The sequence below is a fragment of the Periophthalmus magnuspinnatus genome, chromosome 17, assembly GCF_009829125.3.
Source record: "Periophthalmus magnuspinnatus isolate fPerMag1 chromosome 17, fPerMag1.2.pri, whole genome shotgun sequence".
NCBI lineage: Eukaryota > Metazoa > Chordata > Actinopteri > Gobiiformes > Gobiidae > Periophthalmus > Periophthalmus magnuspinnatus.
In genome coordinates, this window is record NC_047142.1 from 2,170,261 (window position 1) to 2,194,649 (window position 24,389).

At 40.2% G+C, this 24,389-nt stretch overlaps 2 protein-coding genes across 3 annotated transcripts in view; one reads left to right on the top strand and one right to left on the bottom strand.

The window, feature by feature from the left end:
• Positions 1–2,457, bottom strand: part of LOC117385624 (phosphatase and actin regulator 1-like) — a 97,856-nt gene extending 95,399 nt beyond the window's left edge. The window contains exon 1 of the mRNA XM_055228549.1: positions 1,619–2,457. Within this exon, the coding sequence (XP_055084524.1) occupies positions 1,619–1,730 (112 nt within the window). The 5' untranslated portion in view covers positions 1,731–2,457. The remainder of the gene's footprint in view (positions 1–1,618) is intronic.
• On the top strand, positions 2,362–23,854 carry LOC117385227 (NAD-dependent protein deacylase sirtuin-5, mitochondrial-like). Of its 2 annotated transcripts, XR_008649047.1 has the most exons (10): positions 2,362–2,457; positions 4,578–4,684; positions 4,770–4,903; positions 6,449–6,674; positions 11,775–11,862; positions 11,944–11,997; positions 14,169–14,292; positions 14,396–14,511; positions 16,306–16,924; positions 23,839–23,854. XR_008649047.1 is itself a non-coding variant. In XM_033982497.2 (9 exons), the coding sequence occupies exons 2-9, from the start codon at positions 4,591–4,593 to the stop codon at positions 16,364–16,366; spliced, it is 897 nt and encodes a 298-aa protein (XP_033838388.1). In that variant the 5' UTR covers positions 2,362–2,457; positions 4,578–4,590; the 3' UTR covers positions 16,367–17,681. The 2 variants fall into 2 exon arrangements, 1 of the variants encoding a protein (XP_033838388.1); XM_033982497.2 differs by lacking the exon at positions 23,839–23,854 and having other exon boundaries at positions 16,306–17,681.
• Positions 23,855–24,389: the final 535 nt, after the last annotated feature.

The window sequence follows — 24,389 nt, forward strand, 5'->3', positions numbered from 1 at the left end:
TGTGGCCCCAGTTTAAAATAATCGTTACATTAAACTATGACTTTTCTTCTGCGTTCATATTGTTGTTGCACATAAATATTAATGATGTTGTGCAGAAGTTGATTCATAAAACGCTCAGCACTGTTTATAAAACCTGACACCACAGAAGCTCAAACTCTCCGCAGCACAAACACATCCATCGTGTCTGTTTGGCTTCGTCCTGACAGCTGTTATTCCTCATCATAAGCACCTGGACGCGCACACACACACACACACACACACACAGGGAGGCTGCCCAGACTTTTGGTTTCCGTGGCAATAAGCAAGCTAAATTCTGCACCACTTCTTTAGGTGGAAGTGAGTCAACGAGCTCTTGTAAAACTCGCCCCCGTGCCATTCGCTCCGTGTGTGGTCCTGTGGAGAGGAGGAATCAAAATGCAGCACAGAGTCGACATCCGCCGTCCTGCAGAGAAACACGGGGCTGAGCGTGCGGCGCAGACGTGTTCACCGTGAGGCGGCTGCGTACGGTGAACATCACGGGTCCATGTGTGAAAATGAGACACAAACTGCCCTGACTTTGGCCCGTGAGGATCCTCCCTCCACAGACCTGATCCTCAAAGACACAAGACGACCTGCCCTGGAGCCTTTTCATGAAACAGCCAAAGAATCTGAGTCAATGAAGATGAAGATAAACCAAAGAAGATGAAGATAAACCAAAGAAGATGAAGATAAACCAAAGAAGATGAAGATAAACCAAAGAAGATCACAAACCACAGATGAACACAAACCACAGATGAACACAAACCTAAAACCAAAAGCTGTTTCAGCATTCCACGCTCTGGATAAGGATTATGCAAAGACACGTCTATTACAGAGCGTCATGTTCTGAGCCACGGCCTTGAACAACAACATGAGAATAACACTAAGAATAATAATAATAATAATAATAATAATAATAATAACACTAAGAGCAAGGTCTATGCAGAGCAAACAGAAGGCCCTGCTCCAGTCTCTCTGTATAAAACTCTGAAGTTCATCACATTTAATCACATTTTTCACACAAGCGACAAAAACACAAATAAAATAAATGTCTCAGTCATAAAGACTGAAGCTGCTTAAACATAACGGCCCTGGACACAAACCATGGGCCAACTACAGGCCACAACAGCCACAACAGCCACAACAGCCACAACAGCCACCACAGCCACCACAGCACATCTGACACAGTCAGCACAATGTCAGGTCTCCATGGTAACAGAGGATGCAAAGCTCCACATCCTGATCCTGTCATCAGAGTCTCACCAGAATCACAGACTCAGACACAGGTACATCCACGAAATCAACATCGCCACACTCCAGATGAGCTGTTTCAGCCTCAGTGTTTCAGCCTCAGTGTTTCAGCTTCAGTCTGAGCTGCTTCACTCCACAAAGTTGCGTAATATTTGAGTCGGTGTGAGTCTGTGGATCCAGAGTGGATCTGTGGAGCATCACAGTGGGACAGAGCTGATACATGAGCTGATTCTGTAACACACAGTGTGTGTGTGTGTGTGTGTGTGTGGTCTATGCCACAGCAGTGTGTCACAGAGGCGTGTGTGTGGAGTGTGTGTGTGGAGCGTGTGTGTGGCGCGTGTGCACGTACCTGCACGCAGGTGGAGCGACAGTCGCGCTTCTGCCACGCGCGGGGAGTCGCTGCGGGAGCGCAGTCTGCGGACGGGGCGTCGGTCTGAGCTCAGCTCTGGAGACGTCGCCATCAATTTGAACCAGTGTCCGCGGATCAATGCGGGGCCGTGCGCTGCCTGCGGGCGCACGGAGAGGCACGCGCGGCACGGGGAGGTCTCAGAGGAGGAGGAGGAGGAAGAGGAGGAGCAGCAGGAGGAGGAGGCTGTTTACACCGGGAGGGGCGGGGGCAGCTGCTCCAGCGTGGTCCCGAGTAAGAAACAAGAAACATGAAGACAAACCTCTGATGTGAGTTTAATGAGCGCGCGGACAGAGGCGTCATCCACGTGAAATAAACTCTGATCACGTGATCACGTGTCCAGAGGATGAGTCTGGGGGCGTGTCTGCTCAAATAAGCTTTATCTCAAATTAAAAAACACAAACAGAGGCTTATTGGCTAAAAATCCTTGTCCTCCCTCTGCGTAATCCTCCTCTACACACACACACACACACACACACACACACCCACACACACACACACACACACACACACTCTCTCTCTCTCTCTCTCTCTCTCTCTCTCTCTCTCTCTCTCTGTGGATGACTCACTGTGCCTGTAATACTCTCTTTCTACCACTAGAGGTCCACATCTCACTGCTCACGTCTCCACTCGAGTTTCTGGTACATTTACGACAGTGGCTCGTGTTTACGGCCTCCTGTCACAGCTCCACAGGTAAAAGCCAAAACAACCAGCCCCGGGACAGAAACAGCCAGAGCGCAGCGTGTGCCGTTTGTTTTTGCGCACAGAGCGAGGATACTGGGGTAAGTAGATGCACTTTTGAACAGAAATGATTAGTCATAGCCCCATAAACCCCGGATGTGCAGCTGAATCCTGCTCTGTGCGCGTTTGGTTTGTGTTTTGTCGCTCAGTTTTGCGCAGGAGTCACGTTTTTGTGCAGAGATACGCGCACTGACGTCTCCAAACCTCGTCTTTTTTGTTCTTTTACGCACGTCATAACTTGTCTTTTACTTTTGCAGAGAACTACAGACCCAGTTCTAACTTTTAATGTAGATCCACACTTCCTCAGGCTGCGCAGAGTTTACGTTGTTTTTTTTTTTTGTTAATCATCTGTGACGTAACCGCGCGCGTTTGATGATGACGCGCGCCGTTCCGTCCTGTGCCAAACCGTCCTGTTCTGTCTGTTCTGTCCTGTGCCAGGCTGGGTGCGCCCGGGTGTGTTTTTTCTGTCATGTGTGGCGTTGTTAACTCACTAAGGGCGTGTTCTGTGGAGAGCTGCTTCTTTTTTTACTCTTTTATACCATTATTTTTTTAAGTATTTGGATGGATATTTTTTAATTTTTGGAGATTTGTGCCTAAAGTAAATGGAAAAAACCGTTTCCTTTGGCTGTAAAAACAACACAAAAGTAGAGTCTGAAGTGTTTTGTGTTACTCTTCAAGCTAAAATGATGTGTTTTTGTGAAGTATTGCACATATTTGTATTGCATAAGTGTAGAGTACATAAAGACGAGATCTGAACTTTACTCCACAGAACTGCTACTTCAAAAAGAACTTGAGTAACTTTTGAACGAAAACATCCACTTCCTGCTTCAACTTGTGCCACAGTAAAAATATTTATCCAAAAAAAACCCCAAAGATTTCGAGATATGCCATTAAAGATGCACTCTGTAACATTTCTTCTTCAGGATCCGCCATCTTGTCTCCATGGAGATGTTAAACCACAGCCTAAAATGTTCTACAGTTTTGCGTCAAACCTGTTCATTTTCATTTATTTAATTCAGTCAAACACGTTTTTACTGCTCAATAACTCAGTCTTATTCTGAAAACGCTCTCTCGTCCACAGATCTGACCTGTAACCTTAGTTGTTGCTATCCTCTGCTTGTTTATTGTCATATTATGGAACATTTTAAAGGTCGATATGATGCAAAACTGACTCTTGTAGCTTTAAGTCGTGTTCTAACGCCGTTTCCTCCTCAAAAACAGACCTGGAGTTGTGTTTTGTTTCATTTATTTTCAGTCTGTTTCATCTCCAAAGCTCAAAATGCTCCGTTCCACCTTGTGATGTCATCAAGTGGTAGTTTTCAAGTTGACGTCTACCTTTTTTTTACCTTTTAGTTCAGTCGAGATTGGCATTTCCAGGAGCTGAAATGATCTAAACCAGGAATGTCCAACTCAAACTCGCATTGGGCCAAAATAAAAAACTAAAACAAATTAATCGACCAAACTCAATATTTATTTAAAAACTGACTCCGCCTGATGTGTGACGTTTAAACTTTTCATATCAAACTTTGTTTTTGCCTAAACACCAAATGTGCAACGACTCAATCTTCATATTACAAACGGAAAGTAAATTTGAAATAAATAAAATAAATTATGTCTTTCTCTCTGTAGTGATTAATTTAGCCGAGGTGACCAGTAGCTTCGTCGCTAATGAGCGTCAACAGAAAAGGACGGGCGCTAGCTAGTCTCCACTGCAGTGCGCTAGCAAAGCATTCTGGGATTTGTAGTATCAGTGGTGCTACTCTAATGCGCATTTGATATGATTTCTTTGGCCAAATATAATTACACGGCGGACCAGATTTGGACCCCAGGCCTGAGTTTGACATGTGCGATCTGAATGATTCTATAAATGAAGGTGTGTGGAGCACTTCCTGTATCGCCACACGATGACATCACAAGGTGGAACGGAGTGTTTTCTGTTTGAGAAGAGCCTAAATCTGCAGGGTTTGTGAGTTAAATGTCTGAACGAAACAAAACACACTCCACACACACACACACACGAGCCGTTTGAGCAAAGCACGGACGTTTCCATGGATACAAACGCATCTTCTAGAAAAGTTACACACTGCGCTTTAATGTAAAACTCATAATGATCTCGGTAGATTAATGCTATGACAAAATGTTTTCCTGTTTTTTTGTCCAGTGAAAGAGCCGCGATGCTTCTCCAGAGCCGAGCCGTGTTTGCGTTTGGCCGTCGCTTGTGCTCCAGTCAGGCCGGGACCGTGACGGACGCCGCGAGACCGAGCTCCAGTACGACCTGCGAAAATCCGGGAAAAAAAACTACTCGCAAAAAACAACCGACGACTAAATCACATTCCCTCTTCTCCACTTCCAGACATGACCGAGTTCCGTCAGGTTTTCTCCAAAGCAAACCGCATCGCCGTCGTCACCGGAGCCGGAGTCGCAGCGGCGAGCGGCGTCCCGACCTTCCGAGGGAAACACGAGACATGGAGGAAGTGGAAATCTCAGGTAACGATGGCACAGTCCGGCCTCGGTGCGTTTAACGTGGGCAGGACGGACCTTTTGTTGTCCAGTTGTTTGTCAGATTTGTGAATGCGGTGGGAGGATTTTCAGTTTACATAACACGTTCCTCCCGCTCAATACATTTATCCAGTGGCAGAGCCGGAATGTTGTTTGTTGTGTAATCCGCAGGTGGAGAGAAACATGAATCAAAGCGAGAAAAGTAGAGAAATGAAGTGTTTCAGCTGGACTTTTGAAAAAAAAAACAACAAAAAAACAACAAAAAAACGTTACGTGTCTGAGTTTATGTGACGTAAACATGACCTGAAATCGTCACAAACAGACCTGGAGTTGTGTTTTTTTGTTTAATTTACACCTGTTTAACCCACAAACTCTGCAGATTTACGCTGAGTTCTTCCTCTCAAACTGAAAACACTCTGTTCCACCTTGTGATGTCATCATGTGGCGATACAGGAAGTGCTCCGCTGCACCTTCATTTATAGAATCATTTGGATCATTTCAGCTCCTGGAATTTGTCAATTTTCTACTGAACTAAAGGTAAAAAGTTGTTGTTAACTTGGGAAATACCACTTGATGACATCACAAGGTGGAACGGAGCGTTTTGAGCTTTGGAGATGAAACAGACTGATAATAAATGAAACAAAACACAACTCCAGGTCTGTTTTTGAGGAGGAAACAGCATTAGAACACGACTTAAAGCTTCAAGAGTCAGTTTTGCATCATATCGACCTTTAAAATGTTCCATAATATGACAATAAACAAGCAGAGGATAGCAACAACTAAGGTCACAGGTCAGATCTGTGGACGAGAGAGCGTTTTCAGAATAAGACTGAGTGTTGTTTGAGGCGTTTTAGAGCAGTAAAAACATGTTTAATTAAATCAATGAAAAATGAATCGATTTAACGCCAAACTGTAGAAGAATCTGATCTCACATCTCCATGGAGACAAGATGGCGGATCCTCCACCAGAAAAGTTACAGAGTGCATCTTTAATGACATATCTCATAGACAGAGTGATGATATAAATAAACAAGTGTCAAACATGTGAGAATGAAACAAAACACAACTCCTGTTTGTGACTTCCTCCTCGTCCTCCTCGTTCTCCTCGTCCTCCTTGTCCTCCTCTTCCTCCTCGTCCTCTTTGTCCCCTTCTTCCTCTTCGTCCTCCTCTTTCTCCCCGTCCTCCTCTTCCTCCTCATCCTCTTCATCCTCCTCTTCCTCCTTGTCCTCCTCTTCCTCCTCGTCCTCCTCGCCCTCCTCATCTTCTTTGTCCTCTTCGTCCTCTTCGTCCTCTTCGTCCTCTTCATCCTTTTCGTCCTCTTCGTCCTCTTCTTCCTCCTCGTCCTCCTCGTCCTCCTCTTCCTCCTCGTCCTCCTCGTCCTCCTCTTCCTCTTCTTCCTCTTCTTCCTCCTCGTCGTCCTCCTCGTCCTCCTCGTCCTCTTTGTCCCCTTCCTCTTTGTCCTCCTCTTCCTCCTCATCCTCCTCTTGACCTTCTATAAAGTAGGAAACATTAACACTCAGTTGTTCTTCTCAGGACTTGGCGACCCCTGAGTCCTTCTCCCGTCATCCGTCTCGTGTCTGGGAGTTCTTCCACTACAGACGAGAGCTGGTGACGGGCAGGAAGCCCACGGCGGCTCACTACGCCATCGCCGAGTGTGAGGCTCGACTCCGCGCTCAGGGGAGGGAGCTGGTCGTCATTACGCAGTGTATCGACGACCTGCACCTGGACGCCGGCTCCAAGCACGTGCTCAAGATTCACGGTGAGATGATGCGGTTTGGAATGTGCTGGAAAAGCAAACGAGGGGAACAGCTGAGAGGACGAAGAGAGAGCGAAGAGAGAGCGAAGAGAGAGCGAACAGAGAACGAAGAGAGAGCGAAGAGAGAAGGAACAGAGAACGAAGAGAGAGCGAACAGAGAACGAAGAGAGAGCGAGCAGAGAGCAAACAGAGAGCGAACAGAGAAGGAAGAGAGAGCAAACAGAGAACGAAGAGAGAGCGAACAGAGAACGAAGAGAGAGCGAACAGAGAACGAAGAGAGAGCGAACAGAGAACGAAGAGAGAGCGAACAGAGAGCGAACAGAGAGCGAACAGAGAGCGAACAGAGAGCGAGCAGAGAGCGAGCAGAGAGCAAGCAGAGAACAAAGAGAGAGCGAACAGAGAGCGAACAGAGAGCGAACAGAGAGCGAACAGAGAGCGAACAGAGAGCGAGCAGAGAGCGAACAGAGAGCGAACAGAGAGCGAACAGAGAGCGGACAGAGAGCGGACAGAGAGCGGACAGAGAGCGGACAGAGAGCGGACAGAGAGCGAACAGAACAGAGAGCGAACAGAGAGAGTGAAGAGAGAACGGACAGAGGGCGAGCAGAGAGCGAAGGCGAACAACTAACAAGGCAAACGGGTAACAAAAACGACAAACAGCTAACAGGGCAAACAGGACTTATCTATAAAAGAGATCGACCATTATGGGAGACAAGCTCTGCTGACATTTCTGGGCTGATATGTCGGACAGATTTTTATTATTTTTCCCAAGTCATGAAATTAAAATTTACTACAAAGTCTCAATCTAAACCTCAGAGGAGAGCAGTGCAGTTACATTTAGGTCCACAAAGTCATTCAAAGTGTTTTACAGAATAAGAAAGACATAAAATCACAGCACAACAAATCAAAACATAAATAATCATCACTTTTTAAGGAACTTTATGGACTAATTTGGTTTTCTCACATTTTTTTGTCTCTTATTCTTTTTTGCAACTATGGACCGAATAATATTTGTGGCCAAAATCAAGAATAAATAAATAAAATAAATCAAAATGTCCCAGTATAATTAACATCTTTTAAATTTTTAATAATGTAATTTGTAAATATTCTAGAGCGATGCCTCCAGTCGTCACATTTCACCCTTTATTTGTTTAAAATATTATGTCACAGAGCTCCTCACCCCACGTACGTCCTCACCCCACACACGACCTCACCCCACGTACGACCTCACCCCACACACGACCTCACCCCACACACGACCTCACCTCACCCCACACACGACCTCACCCTGACCTCACCCCACACACGACCTCACCCCACGTACGACCTCCCCCCACGCACGACCTCACCCCACACACGACCTCACCCCACGTACGACCTCACCCCACACACGACCTCACCCCACGTACGACCTCACCCCACACACGACCTCACCCCACACACGACCTCACCTCACCCCACACACGACCTCACCCTGACCTCACCCCACACACGACCTCACCCCACGTACGACCTCCCCCCACGCACGACCTCACCCCACACACGACCTCACCCCACACACGACCTCACCCCACATACGACCTCCCCCCACGCACGACCTCCCCCCACGCACGACCTCACCCCACACACGACCTCACCCCACACACGACCTCACCCCACACACGACCTCACCTCACCCCACATACGACCTCACCCCGCACACGACCTCACCCCACGTACGACCTCACCCCGCACACGACCTCACCCCACGCACGACCTCCCCCCACGCACGACCTCACCCCGCACACGACCTCACCCCACGTACGACCTCACCCCACGTACGACCTCACCCCACGTACGACCTCACCCACGTACGACCTCACCCACGTACGACCTCACCCCACGTACGACCTCCCCCCACGCACGACCTCCCCCCACGCACGACCTCACCCCACACACGACCTCACCCCACACACGACCTCACCCCACACACGACCTCACCTCACCCCACATACGACCTCACCCCGCACACGACCTCACCCCACGTACGACCTCACCCCGCACACGACCTCACCCCACGCACGACCTCCCCCCACGCACGACCTCACCCCGCACACGACCTCACCCCGCACACGACCTCACCCCACGTACGACCTCACCCCACGTACGACCTCACCCCACGTACGACCTCACCCACGTACGACCTCACCCACGTACGACCTCACCCCACGTACGACCTCACCCACGTACGACCTCACCCCACACACGACCTCACCCCACGCACGACCTCAAAAAAGACCTTTCAAAAAAGACCTTAAGACATTCTTTATTTAAAAATCTTATTAAGTTTTACGACTTTTAACTGTTAGTACTACTACTACTAACTATTTAATGTTTGCGAATGTAAATTGTAATGTCTTTTTATACTTATTGCCTTTTCTGATTTGTAGTTTTTTTTCTGTGTCTGTAGCTCTGAGATTCCTTTGAAATGTAAAGTGCAATACAAATAAAATGTATTATTATTATCATTATTATTATTATTATTAAAATGTTTTTAAAAAGTCTCATTGCACAATAGAAATAATCATTTGCCTTGTCGCTTAAACAAACACATAATTCCTGACATTCTCTCTGAGGTTGAGCTCGTGACGTCACAGTCGAGTGGAAAACTGTTGAAATCTGCGTCTAGAGCAACAAATAGAATCTGATTTATAAATAATAATAATAATAATACATTTTATTTGTTAGGCGCATCTCAAGGTCGCCGTAAGACACCAAAATAGTACAATACAAAATGAAACAGTGTAAAATGATGAAAAATACATTTAAAAAACAAATATAGATACTGTCAGATGCCGTCGCCGCCGTTAGACTCGCGGTCGTGGACTTTTCCGTCGCCGTAACTCCTCAACTGATCGTGCTCTCGTGTAAATTCAAACGGCGTCTCAAAGCGGAGGCACGAGGCTCTTTAAACACGTTACTTATTTTACCAAAGATGACAGAACTTCAGATTTTCTTTAGTCGACATTCCAAAAAATAAGACCTGGCAAAATCAATGTCTTAGCTGCAAAAACGCCTGACATTTCTTTAATAGGAAGAGCTGTAAAAAACAAACTCTAAGTACAATCTGCATAATCTCTTTTATAAATGTTGATTATTGTTCAAATATGTAATTTCAAGTTTTTCTGAGCTGTCCAGATGGTTTTTTCATTGTTTTTTTTGCATAAAAGTTACTCAAAAGTACATTCGTTTTTTATATTTTTTCTGTCTTTTTAACCTGGTATTACATATATTTTTATGCATCAATGGAAAAATGAGGATGGATGTGTAAAATAGAGGTAGTTGTGTGAAAAAGGGCAAAAGTACAAGCTGTTACTTCCTATAACGTGATTTTTACGGCTGAAAAAAGAAAAAAAGTCTAGGCGAGCTGTGATGGTCCAATGTGCTCAGGCCTTAAAGGGTTAATATCTTTGTGTTTCTGATTCTTTGACGTAATAAAAATAAGGTTGTTTTTATCAGTTTGTCCAAACACTCGGCGTGCGGCGGCGGTCAGTGGAATCCCTGAGCCAGCGTTCTCGGTTTGACCAGGAACACGGTGATTCATTTTGCCAGTAACTCAAACCAGCGTCTGGAATAAGTTTTTATTTCACTGACGTCTCCCTGAAAGAGACGAGTCGTTTACTAAAGTTTGAGCGTTTTATTTTTATGTGTTTGAACAGGAGAGTCTGAGTCGCTCATCAGGCTCTCGCTGTAAAAAGAGAAATAAATATGAGGGAGGAAGTACTCAGAATACAGGGTAAAAAGTTACTCAAGTAAAAGTAAAACATGAAAAAAACACTTAGGTAAAAGTTTTTAAGAACCTGTTTAAAATTGTACTTTAAGATTTATCTGACTGAATTAGAAACAACAAAAACTCCAATTTACATGAATCTAAGGGCGAACGACGAATAATCTGTTAATAATAATAATAATAATAATAATAATAATAATAATAATAATAATAATCTGTACGATAAAATGAAACGTGTCCATGTAGAAAAAATTTAATCTGAATTTAGAGGGAAAGTCGACATTTTTCACTTTTGACAAACAGGTGAATATGAAAGTCCTGTATTATTATTATTTATTTATGTTATTTTATTAATTATTATTATATGTCGTCTTATTTATGTATTTACTTTGTATATTGGTTTCATTATTATTATTATTATTATTTTTATTATTATTTTACTTTACCATGTATGCTAGGAAAAAAAAAACTTTGATAAAAAGATCATTTAAAAAAACAAAAGTATTTATGTATAAGTAAAGTGTTGTTCATTTGTAAACGTGATATTTATTCAAAATGACATTTTGTTCAACAGTAACAAAACAAATCAATTTCTGATTTTTCATTTATTTATTTTTTAATTAATTTTCTGTTTTTATTTTTGTCAAAGCTTGAACTTTTAAACTTTATTCAGGATGTTTCCATGAACACGGTAAAAATAACTCCTCAAATCAGATGAAAAATACTTTTACTTTTCAGTCCTGTTCAAAAATGTAGTGGAGTAGAAAGTACAGATACTGCTTTCAAATGTACTCAAGTAAAAGTAAAAAGTACATACTTTAACATGTACTTAAGTAAAGCAGATACCTGACCTAAAAATGTTACTTTAGTACAGTACTTTACTACTTTTACTTTGCTACCTTCCACCACAGTAAATAAATTAAATAAATAACATAAAATAATAATAAAAAACATAAAATAAATAGCATAAAATAAAAATAATAATAAAAACATAAAATAAATAACATAAAATAAAAATAATAATAAAAAACATAAAATAAATAACATAAAATAAAAATAATAATAAAAAACATAAAATAAATAGCATAAAATAAAAATAATAATACAAAACAAAATAAATAACATAAAATAAAAATAATAATAAAAAACATAAAATAAATGACATAAAATTAAATAAATAAATACAAATGGAAAATAAATAAATATGTGTATAGTAATGCCCCATTGTTGTTTTGCAGCTGTCTCTCTGCCAAATAAAGCTAAAAATGTACGACTTTAAACAAAAGTAAACAAAAGTGTATATGATTGTGTCATGTTGTGTATTTGTGCGTCTGCAGGGAACCTGATGGAGACTCGGTGTGTGAGCTGTGGCCACGTTCACACAAACAAACACAGCCCCATCTGTGCAGCTCTGAGGGGCACAGGGTGAGACGCTCGGGTTATTCCTCTTTATTTATTTTATTATTGCTGAAAAAAATGTTTAACGATGATGTTTGTGTTGAACAGCTCACCTGAGCCGAACGTGCCTGACGCTGACATTCCTGCGCACAAACTGCCCAGGTGAGTGCACGAAGCAGCTTTTCACTTCAGTTTCACTTTCTATTGAAAAACTGTCCTCTCTCTGTCTCTGCTGCTTCAGACTCCTCGTTTTGGTCTTAAATGTTCATATTAACCCTCTACATGATCCTGCAGTGCATTTTTTGAGTTATTTTGAGTTTATTTTTTTTTTTTTTTGTGTTATGTTTATTTATTTATTTATTATTTTAATATTTTTGTTATTTTGAGTTTTGGTGTTTTTTTGGGGGGTATTTTGAGTTTTTTTTTGTTTGATTTTTTTTTGAGTTTTTTTTATTATTTTAGTTAATTTGAGTTTTTTGTTTGAATTTTTTAGTTATTTTGATTTTGATTTTTTTTTAGTTATTTTGAGTTTATTTTAGAGTGTATTTAGTTAATTTGAGGTTGTTGTTTTTTTTTGTTTTGTTTTGTTTTTTTTTAGTTATTTTGAGGGTTGTTTTTTTGTTATTTTGAGTTTATTTTTTATTTATTTATTTTTTAACTGTCCTCTCTCTGTCTCTGCTGCTTCAGACTCATTTTGGTCTTAAATGTTCGTATTAACCCTCTACATGATCCTGGGGTTTTATTTCACTATTGTGTCTGTAAATCAGTAGTTTATGCCATAGACGCACAACAGGAAACAGAATGACATTCAGTCACAAATATAAAAGTAAATGATTCATTTTTATTTTTCAACAAACAGTATCTAAGTCTTATTTTTATGCTCCTTGTGTCTCTTTGCTCCTTTTATTATTGAACGATCTATAACCAGGAGGTAAAACAGACTTTAGTTACTGTTACATAAGATTCAACTACTGATAAAGAGTCAATGTTTTTAATTAAATTCTCTCAAAGTTTTGCAGTTTTCTTATTTCATGTAAACCGTGTTTTTCCTGATGTAATATCACACAGTCCTGTGGGGGGCAGTGTTGAGCTGAAGATTTTCCTCTACAGCAGGAGAATCAGAGTCAAATTCACACTGGGCCAAAATTAAAAACTGACAAATTCACTGGGCAAACTCAATATTTATTTAAAAACTGACGGCACCTGATGTTTAATGTTTAACCTTTTTATTTGAAGATTAGTTTTTACTGAAACACAAAACCTGGAACAGCTCAGAAAAATCAGAGTCAGACTTTTATTGCCACCGTCAGTGAACACGACTCACAAACTAGGAACTTTATTTGGAGATAAAGTGCAACATAAAACGCTGACTAATAATAATATATCAGTTAAAAAAGATGTGCTTAAAAATAAAATAGTCATGGATATTTACAACAACATCAGAACAAACCAAAAAACAAATAAATAAATTAAAAAAAAATAATAATAATAAAAAAATAAAAAAAATAAAAGAAAATAAATAATAATAATTTCACTGAAAATTCGACTGGACCATCAACTATTAACAGTCCAGGCCTTGGAGTAAAAAAACAGAGAAAACAAATATTCAAGCTCAATTTGCTACTGCACCAGCAAAGCATTCTGGGATTTGTAGTATTACTGGCACATGCGTTATATACCTGCAGGACAGCACGAATGCACATTTGATATGAGCTCACGGGCCAAATATAATGACACCGTGGGCCAGATTTTGCCCCCGGGCCTGAGTTTGACATACGTGCTTTACAGATTTATTAAAGGATTTAAAAATGTTCTTTAAGTCAACAACTAACAACAACTTATAAAACACAGAAACAGACACATCCTCTCATTCTGTGTTTTTTTACTACTTTTATTACATTTTATAAACACACAGAAAACTTCAAATACACAAAGCAACAGATATGGAATTATGTAGCAAATAAAACTTTTTTAAAAATATATTTTACACTAAAATCCTCAAAGTTTCTTCCTTTTGCTTTGTCGTTAGATTTATTTAGCTTTTTTCTTTACCACACAATTCCACGTGTCTTGCTTCATATATTTGGTGTTTTCTGTGTGTAAATAAAGTAGAAAGTTGTAAAAATGAAGTGAAAAAACAAACTGTATGAGGTTTTGTTCAAACTCTTGCCTGGTGTAGTGTATTTACTTTAATATAATCAGTTTTAGAATTAAACCGATGCGATAAACGTTTGTCGTGTTTTGCTCTCGTATATTTCTGTGGTAGATAAAATGTGTTGAAAGTGCAGGTTTCTTAGCCCGGTCTGAGCTGTTTGTCCTGGATGCTCCGGTAGGTGTGAGAAACGCGACTGTCACGGTCTGCTGAGACCCAACGTGGTGTTTTTTGGAGAGACTCTTGATTCACACGTTTTGACCAAGGTGGAAAAAGAGCTGGAGGAGTGTGATCTGTGTTTAGTGGTGAGTGCTTTTGTTTGTGCTGGTTTCTCTGCCAAAAATCAGCCTCTCTCTCTACATTTAATCATAAAAACGTGACAAATGTATAAGCTTTTGTTCACTTCAGGTCGGGACGTCTTCCATCGTTTACCCGGCCGCCATGTTTGGTCCCCGCGTGGCGTCGAGAGGCGTCCCCGTCGCCGAGTTCAACCTGAGTCCAAGCCCCAAGACGGAATATTTCACGTAAGTTTCTGAACAAGTCGTCGCGAGATTAGGCCTGACACGGTTATTACTGTTAGGGCTGGGTATCGTTAAGAAGCTGCCGATACGATATTAGCCACAAACCGATACATATCTACACAGCGCTCTGTCGATACGATAAATTAAATATTCGATTTAAATTTATCGTTAAAAAATAAACATTAATGAATTATTTTTTGTATTTATTTATCTTCCATTTATTGAAGATGAACAAACACAATAAAGTGCATTTTTTGTGTATTTTACCAACTACAAAAACACATCAGACTGTTCCATTGGTCAGTATTTTTCCTCTACAGTTTATCTGAGCTCCAAATGTAGAGCTGTGACAGAAAATATACACAAAAAAATACTCTTGGCGATATATCGAAACAGTAAACACGATATCGATACTGTAACATTAATGAAACGACACGATTTATCAATATTTCGATATTTTTGCACACTAATTACTATAAGATGGTTTTGTTTTGTTTGTTTTTATTTTAATTTGGGTTGAAAAAACTGCATTTTTGGCGTAAAACTCATCTGTCACATATGGTTTTAACTTTTTATATCCATGAAACCTCAAAGTTACAGGCTCTACCTTTTATTTGAATCGTTTCTTTTTCCGACTGAGGTTTAGTTTGTTTCCTCCCTGACAGTTTGTGCTGCTCACTAGCGCCTCACAGTGGTCACATGAGGCTGTTGTTCGATAGATCATAGATTGAATATTTTTTGGGGTCAGTTTTTCTCATGTTACTTTTTCTTTGCACTACCGGGACATTTTTAGTTATTTTTTTAAGAAAACGATAAGATTTAAGCTGTAAAAAGTTGAATTAATAACATTTGTGAGTTATTACAGATGCAAACTAACGACTAAAGTGTTTGATTCTGCGATTTACTCATTTCAGCTCATGATTTTTTAACAATATTGTAGATTTACATTTGTTTTTGTGGTTTAAATCTGCTCTTGGGGGTTTGTGTCAGTACATCAGTGGTGGAACATAATGAAGTAAAAGTAGTAAAGTACTGTTCTTAAGTATAAATTTGAGGTATTTGTACTTTAGTATATTTTAAAGTGGGTATTTTTTTACTTGAGTACATTTGAGAGCAGTATCTGTACTTTCTACTCCACTACATTTTTGAGCAGGACTGAAAAGTACAAAGTATTTTTATCATAGTTTGAGACCTGCTGAAAAGTCTGAGGGTTTATTTTTAACACGTTTATAATTTGAGAAAAAAACCCGAAAATATACAAATAAAAACAGCCAGAAAAAACTCTCCACAATCTTTATCAAAATCTCTACTTTTACATTTTACTCTTAAGTGCATTTTTAAACAGGTACTTTAATATTTTTACTAAATAAGTAGATTTTTACTTTTACTTGAGTATTTTTTGCTGTATTTTTATCTGTACTTTTACTTAAGTGACAAAATACAGTACTTCTTCGACCACTGCAGTACACACATCACCATATTTTCTGCAGTATAAGTAAAAAAATGCATAATAATGAAGAAAAAAACGAGGTTGTCAGTGCGACCGTAATGAAAATGTGAAATTAAATATTCAGATGTGATTTATATTCCAGTATCTGAGTAAAAGTCACACCCCTGAACTAATGAAAAGAAAAAAGTGTGATTTATAGACCGGAAAATACGTTTAATCATGTATATTCTGCACTTCAGGCTTTGTTATCATTTTCTTATCTCTTTGTTATCTTTTCCTTTAGACTCGGGCCTGTCCTGTATTTAAAAATCCTGCTTTTTACCCTGTTTTTTTGTTTATTTCCGCAGGTATCATTTCTCAGGGCCGTGTGAGAAAACGCTGCCTGCAGCTTTGGCGTCTCTTCAGTGAGAAATACTGACTCCTGTCTAATGCAATACAGTCCTAAGGGATTACTCCAAATATCTGCCTTCAAATCATCTCACGTTTACGCTTTAAGTAGGAAAGAACCAGACGTAGCTGTGGTCAAAGGCGAGTGCTTCGTCCTAACTGTGGGATCATGTAACTGGATGTAGTTATTCTGATTATTTTACATGTTTCATTTACGCTGCTGAATATTCTAATGCTTAAAGGGTAACGCGCAGTACGTTTATGCAAATATAGTATTGTAGAGTTAAGTTTTTAGTTTTGGTTTTGGGACTTTTTTTGTTTCCAAGGGGCCCTGACATCTCGTGCCTTTCCAACCAAACAGTTTACACCGACATAACTGAATGTTGGTTTATACCTCCAGTCAATATGTTACATTCCAGAGTTTGCTACTGACCAAGGACAGAACGGAAGGGCATCTGAGTCACTCTTTTCTATCTGGTTACACACTTCTGTCTGTTTGATATTTGAAAACACAGGGGGATCATGTTTTTTTTTACAAAGTATTACCACGTACAGGGCGTCCATTTAGTCTTTTTTACAGTTTAAATCGATGTTACAAAGGCAGTTTATCAGACGTAATACTCAGACTTCTGCTCTTTTACTTGAGTATTTTTGGCTCCAATATCTGTACTTGTACTTAAGTGATAAAACGGAGTACTTCTTCCACCACTGCAGTACATACATTACCGTATTTTCCGGAGTATAAGTCAAAAAATGCATAATAACGAAGAAAAAAAACGCAAGAGACAAGACATTACTGCATTTCTTGGCGTGTTTATGGTCCAATCGCTTTTGTATCTTTTGTTTTTGTTCAGTAATGTCCCGTGTCTTTGTTCAAAACGCGATATCTTTAACGTCGCTGCGAAGAAACATGATACACACTGTGCGTTCGCTTGCGGTTTATTCAAAAAGGGACGCGGTTTTAATCAGCAACTCGCCTGAAAAACAAAAATGCAACGTGATTAAAAACCTCTACAACCACAAAGTACAATCTATCTTATCGTTTGTCTTTGTAATTACATGTTTAATTCTAAAAAGACTCTATGGACGCTCTGTAGACTGAACAAGCGTGTAGCGTTATGACCACAGTGTAACGTAAAAACTCCTCACTAAACCGGTGCTTTGAGGGAAGGTTTTTGTGTTAATGGGCCGTTGTTTCGTTGTGTAACTGGTGTAGGTCGTTTTATACTCATGTAATGCAGTCTGTACATTCTCTTTTAACATTCAAAAAGCACAATCCTAAATCCTATGCTGAAATGTTCTCTCAGTACTTTTGAAATTAAACACTAAAGCAGTTTTTTGTTGTTCCTCGTTTTGTTTTTGTGGTATATTTTACTCAACCAAAGAAACTCACTTATTTACTAACCTATTAAAGCCTCTGCAGGTTCATTTTTAGCAAAATATTGACAAGAAAAAGCATGTTTTTTTATTTTTTTTTTTATTTTAGTTGTTGATTCCACTGAGAAACAGAAAAAAGTACATCCTTAGTGTCAGTGGGGTTTGCATCTCCACAAACCTGACTCGTACTTGGCCTGGACGAGGGTCTTCTCCAGAAAATGGTTTTAACTTTCTATATCTTTGGAGTCCCAGAGGTGACGTGCCACCTTCAGAAAGTTACATGCTGTACCTTTAAATTTTAATAGACTTGGATAAATAAATAAATAAATAGTCCAACAAATGAAATGAAAACAAACTAAACCTATTTATTAATTTATCCATTTATTTATTCATTTATTTGTTTATTTATTTATTCATCCATCCATTTATTTATGTATTTATTTATTTATCCCTTTATTTATTTATCCATTTATTTATTTATCAATTTATTTATTTATCCATTTATTTATGTATTTACCCATTTATTTATTTATTTATTTATCCGTTTATTTATCAATTTATTTATTTATCCATTTATTTATTTATTTATTTATCCATTTATTTATTTACCCATTTATTTATCCATTTATTTAGTTATCAATTTATTTACCCATTTATTTATTCATGTATTTATCCATCCATTTATTTATTTATCAATTTATTTATTTATTTATCCATTTATTTATCCATTTATTTATCCATTTATTTATTCATTTATCAATTTATTTATTTATTCATTTATCCATCCATTTATTTATTTATTCATTCAGTCATTTATTCATTTCGAGCACAAATATCAGCCACATCTCACAAATTTGTTCCTATAAAAAGCTCAAAAAGGAGTGAGAAGAAGAAAACTTATGAAATCCCACCCGTATTTTCTATTACAACATTAAAATTAAATGTTTTGTTTAAGCTTCCTCTGGACTTCTCACTAGCGCCTCCGTGTGGTCATACGATGTTGCTGTAATGGGTCTGCTCATTTTTAAGCAGGTTTTGGTGTCGTCTTCCTACTAGTCGAGGCAGAACGACAGCGCCATCTACAGTCCAATATCCCAGGTGTGTGAGAGGAAAAAGACCCCCATGTCCCGGTTTAAAGTCTTGTGGAACGACAGCATCATCTTTTTATTTAGAAAAGCTTATTGTTGATGTTTTTTTAACATTTAAGTTCTTGTTTTATCATAGCACTCTGAGATTCTATGGAATGAAGAGTGAATGAAAAATAAAATGTGTTGTTATTATTATTATTATTATTATGTTATTATCTGCAGTCCAGTATCCCAGGTGTACGAGAGTAAAAAGACCCCCCTCGTCCCGGTTTAAAGCCCCTGGAATGACAATGCCATCTGCAGTCCTGTATCCCAGGTGTGTCAGAGCGAAAAGACCCCGTCGTCCCAGTTAAAAGTCCCATGAAACTTCAGCGCCATCTGCAGTCCAACTTCTTCAGGGCAGTATCCAGGTGTACGAGACTAAAATGGTCCCCCTCGTCCCGGTTTAAAGTCCCGTGGAACGACAGCGCCATCTGCAGTTCCGTATCCCGGGGGTGTGAGGTGCAAAAAGACTCCCCTTCGTCCTGGTTTAAAGGCCTACGGAACAACAGCGCCATCTGCAGGCCAACATCTTCAGGACAATATCCAGGTATGTGAGAGCAAAACGACCCCCTTGTCCCGGTTTTAAAAAATCCCGTGGGAATATTTACGTATTTAAATCCTTTCCTTAATCCAGCGGCGATGTTTGTTATCCCGATGACGTTCGCTCCGTCCCAGTCCAGAACATGTTCCAAAATGTCCGATTAGCGTAGCTCCCGTTCCGTTTTGTTTTGTCGCTCGTGTCCGTCTCACAATCCGCCGTATGTTCCGTTCGCCGTGTCTCGAACGCTTTCCCCATTTCCCTGACGCACATTTTCCCGCTAAACTTTACATTTCAAAACCGTAACTATATTTTATCCCCTAAAAATAAACGGAATAACATTTTTCCGTGTTACAAAATAGGCCAAGTCCCCGTGCGGTTATTTATAGCTAAAATATTCAACAGATGCATTGTTCAAAATTGAGTTGGAGACCTACTCAAAAACACGCCGGCTCTTTGCACGTATCCCACATTCCGGCTTCTACACTGTATAAAACAATCCCGTTTCTTTCTTTTCCCAGAGGATAAACACGCTCGTATCCACTTGGCTTCCTTCTCACAGCATGGATCACGGACCAGCCAAACTACGTCAAGTCTGTCTCCACGTTGTAAACAGTTAGACCCAGGAAGCAAAAACAAACTCATAACTTTCTTCCCCGGCATGAAACCTCGCCGTGTTATGTAAGGACATCGCTGCGTAACACGACGTTTACACCGGCCAACGTTGAGGAAGTGATGTGTTAATAAGATCGTGTCATTAAAACAAACAAAACCAGCAGTGCAGTCGTGTTTACTCTGCCCCGCTCGCTGGACTAATATGGACAGAACAGAGAACGCCGCAGAGACGCACACGAAAACACGCGAGCCGAGGACAGCGGGCGGCGTTATGATCATGTAATGCAGGCGTACCCAAAGTCCGGCCCGTGGACCAATTGCGGCCCGTGTACAAATTTCCACTGGCCCGCAGCCTCTGGAATAAAAATAATTCTGTGTGGCCCGTTGCCCTGTTGACCAACGTAAAATACACATTTACAAGCGATATTATATTTCACCGAGGATGGCAGCAGATCCGGGCCGTGCTCCGAGGTCGCGCTCTCGCCGACTTTTAACGGCAATCGGATAAAGACGACAGGTTTAAAGAAATTCAAACATTCGCTAAGAAAACGCCGAGTTTGTTTAGTTCTCGGTTATGAACTTTAACAAGAACCGAGCGAGGACGAGACTGACTCACCTGTGACGTTTTGCTCGTCCAAACCACCGTCTTTGAGCCGGACCAGGCCCATTTACTACAGTCCAGATCTCAGCTTCAGTCCAGTCTCAGTTTGTTTGGTGAATAAATTTGAAAATCTCAGTGAATTAATTTTATTGTGATAATCAAAACCACAGATTAAATGTTTCACTTTTTCATATTTATAATCTGTGTATAATTCATTTTGTTTTTGAAAGGTGAAAGTTGCAATAAAAAGTAAAAAAAATAATTAAATAGTTCATGTCACTTTATAATTTTTTTTTGTTATTTTGAGGTTGCCGTTTTGTTTTGTTTTTTAGTTTATTTTCTTTTTTTTTTTAGTTATTTTGAGTTTTTTTCATTTAATTTTGAGTTGTTTTTTTTTTTTTGTTATTTTTGAGTTTATTTTTTGATTTTTTGAAAAACTGTGTCCTCTTTCCATAACTGCTGCTGTCACTTTTTCATATTTATAATCTGTGTATAATTAATTTTGTTTTTGAAAGGTGAAAGTTGCAATAAAAAGTAAAAAAATAATTAAATAGTTCATGTGGCTTTAATATTAATGGTTCAAATAATGATCAGGGTGAATGTTCGGCCCCCGCAGCTTTTCTCATCACCAAATCTGACCCTCTGTGCTAAAAGTCTGGACACCCGTGATGTAATGAGACTCGTTTTGAGGTGATCGCGGGGAAATCGGCGCCTGGAGAAGCTTAAACTGGTGAGGACATCGACTCAACGATCAGGAGATTATTTAATTTACTGTGTTTTCTGGACGATAAGTGTCACTTTTTTAGTTTTTTCTAGGGGTGCGACTTATACTCAGACGCAACTTATACATGAAATTATTCAAATACCATATGGTCCCTTGTTTATCTTTCTAAAAATAACCCGCAAAAGACAAAATCCAGGAAGTATCAGCTTTATTTTTACAATTATTCTCTATGTTTTTGTCTGTAAAACCCCTCACCACACACTTTATACACTTTTCTCACACAGGCGTTAACATTTTCTCACATTTCTCTCTCGTTTAAACTCTCTCAAAGTTCAAACCTTCGTAGATTTTTAAAAATAAGTCCAGTATTACAGCATGAAAGATCCTATTCTTTATGTAACAAACTGAAGATTCATTTATTCCGTAACGGCGCCCCCTACAGCCGCGTAACTCGTACCTTCCTTCAGCAGAAGTTCAACTTTTTCTGCGCTGGTTCGTATCTTCCTAGAGCTTTTGTTGTTCGGGGCGAGGTGCGTGAAGTGTCTTGCCCGAGGACACAACGACAGCTTGAATTGCGCCGCCAAACTGTGAATCACTGGAGACACGCTCTACCAACTGAGCCACCGTCGCCCGTAATAAACCATCAGATTCCTAGGTCATAATTTTTGTTCATTGTAAACCGCAATATTGATCTAAAAGGGCTTTATTTATTTGTTTCTTTTTTTTTATGGCTGTGCAGCATTTTTTACCCCGCAGGTACGACCCGGGGCTGGGGGCGGACATAGGGGGTAAGTGAAAACTGACATTTTATGAGTACTTAAGTTTGAAGTACAGGATAAGACAGGATTATTAACAGACATGAATCAGTGTAAATACAACTGGACTGCAATGATGTGAGTTTGCAAGTTTACAGTCTAACAGCCAATCAGGACGCACGACACAATGGTCTACAGTCCAACAGCCAATCAGGACGCACGACACAATGGTCTACAGTCCAACAGCCAATCAGGACGCACGACACAATGGTCTACAGTCCAACAGCCAATCAGGACGCACGACACAATGGTCTACAGTCCAACAGCCAATCAGGACGCAGAACACAATGGTCTACAGTCCAACAGCCAATCAGGACGCAGAACACAATGGTCTACAGTCCAACAGCCAATCAGGACGCACGACACAACGCTCTGTTCGTGCAGAAATGAAAAGCGAATCCAAACAAACATGGCGACGCCGACAGACGAACTTCAGCCTATTTTAGCGTTTAGACTTTTGTGTTTGTGAAGAACGTGCAGAGAGACAAAGTTTTGCGCATTTTTCTCGTCTTTTCTCAACTGGATGCAACAAAAGTTTGATTTTTCATTTTTTTCCCGCTGTTTTGACGCTTCGACCAGATGGATTTAAGTAATTCCGGACTTTCCGCGGTTCGTTTTCCGATCGCTTTCAGAGAGACGGACTCGTTTCATATCAATCTGTGGTGAGACACATTTAAGTTTAATGCCATACTATGAAATATTCCAAAGCTATCAGCATTTTCATGGAGACGAGCCACTAGAAATGTCCCATAATGCATCTTTAAAATATTGAAATCCCTACATGTGTAAAAGAGACTGCGGTATTCATAGTCGTAGTTTGATTTTTATTATTTTAACATAAGTATTCGCAGGTTTGAGCAGCTTTTTCCTCAAAATTCCAAACTCAAAATCAAAATTCCAATTCCCAAATCAAGCCGCGTGAACCCGTGATCAGCCTAAACGCGCGATTCGACTCCTGCAAATCGATTTCCGAAGCTGCGGCAATAATTCCGTTGATAGATCTATGAAGCAGTTCGCTGGAAACGTCCCCCGTTCGCATCATAGCGCTGTCTCTTTTTCTCCTCGGCAATTAGCATCCAAATCCAATCCTTGTGTCTACTTCCACTTAAACTTGATTAGATTTCTGCTCATTTCCTTCTCTCTATTACCCTCCCTCCTCGGACTAGGTAAGGCCGCGTCCCATTTGTCATTCGCGGGAAAGTACATAGCGAGGCACTTAAGGGGGGATCTCCGCCCGCCTCAAACACTCATTTCAGAGCCATTTTAACAAGGCTGCCGGAGAGTGCAGGCAATTCTCCTCCCAGCCCGCGGTGAATGAAAGAAACAGGCCCGCGGTGAGTGGAAGTGCCGAGCTCTCGTCTGACCCAAAAGACCTCAGGTTAATAGAGTCCTCATCCGGTGGCAGCTCTGCAAATATTGGACTTTCACTGTGCCCAGACCGGCGGACAATGTGCGCTACGTCAATATACAGTTCTGCAGAATGAGGAAAACGAGTGCGAGCGGAGAGTTTGGGTGATATTCTGCGTCTGGGTTGTGAGAGTTTGACAAACACCGTTACGACCTCATCCTTACGCAGTGTCATTTTTCAGTTTTCAACCATCCCGGCGTTGTTTTGTTTAGTTTTTCAGTTAGAAAAAAACACAAACCGCTGTTGTATTACCACGTACAGCGCGTCCATTTAGTCTTTTTACAGTTTAAATCGATGCTACAAAGGCAGTTTATCAGACGTAATACTCAGACTTCTGCTCTTTTACTTGAGTATTTTTGGCTCCAGTATCTGTACTTGTACTTAAGTGACAAAACGGAGTACTTCTTCCACCACTGCAGTACATACATTACCGTATTTTCCGGAGTATAAGTCAAAAAATGCATAATAGCGAAGAAAAAAACGCAAACCTCTGTTGTACTTCGTGGTTTTGCAGTGTTTTTGATTCATCTATATGGGCTCCATTAGTGGAAAAACAAGACATTACTGCATTTCTTGGCGTGTTTATGGTTCAATCGCTTTTGTATCTTTTGTTTTTGTTCAGTAATGTCCCGTGTCTTTGTTCAAAACGCGATATCTTTAACGTCGCTGCGAAGAAACATGATACACACTGTGCGTTCTCTTGCGGTTTATTCAAAAAGGGACGCGGTTTTAATCAGCAACTCACCTGAAAAACAAAAATGCAACGTGATAAAAAACCTCTACAACCACAAAGTACAATCTATCTTATCGTTTGTCTTTGTTATTACATGTTTAAT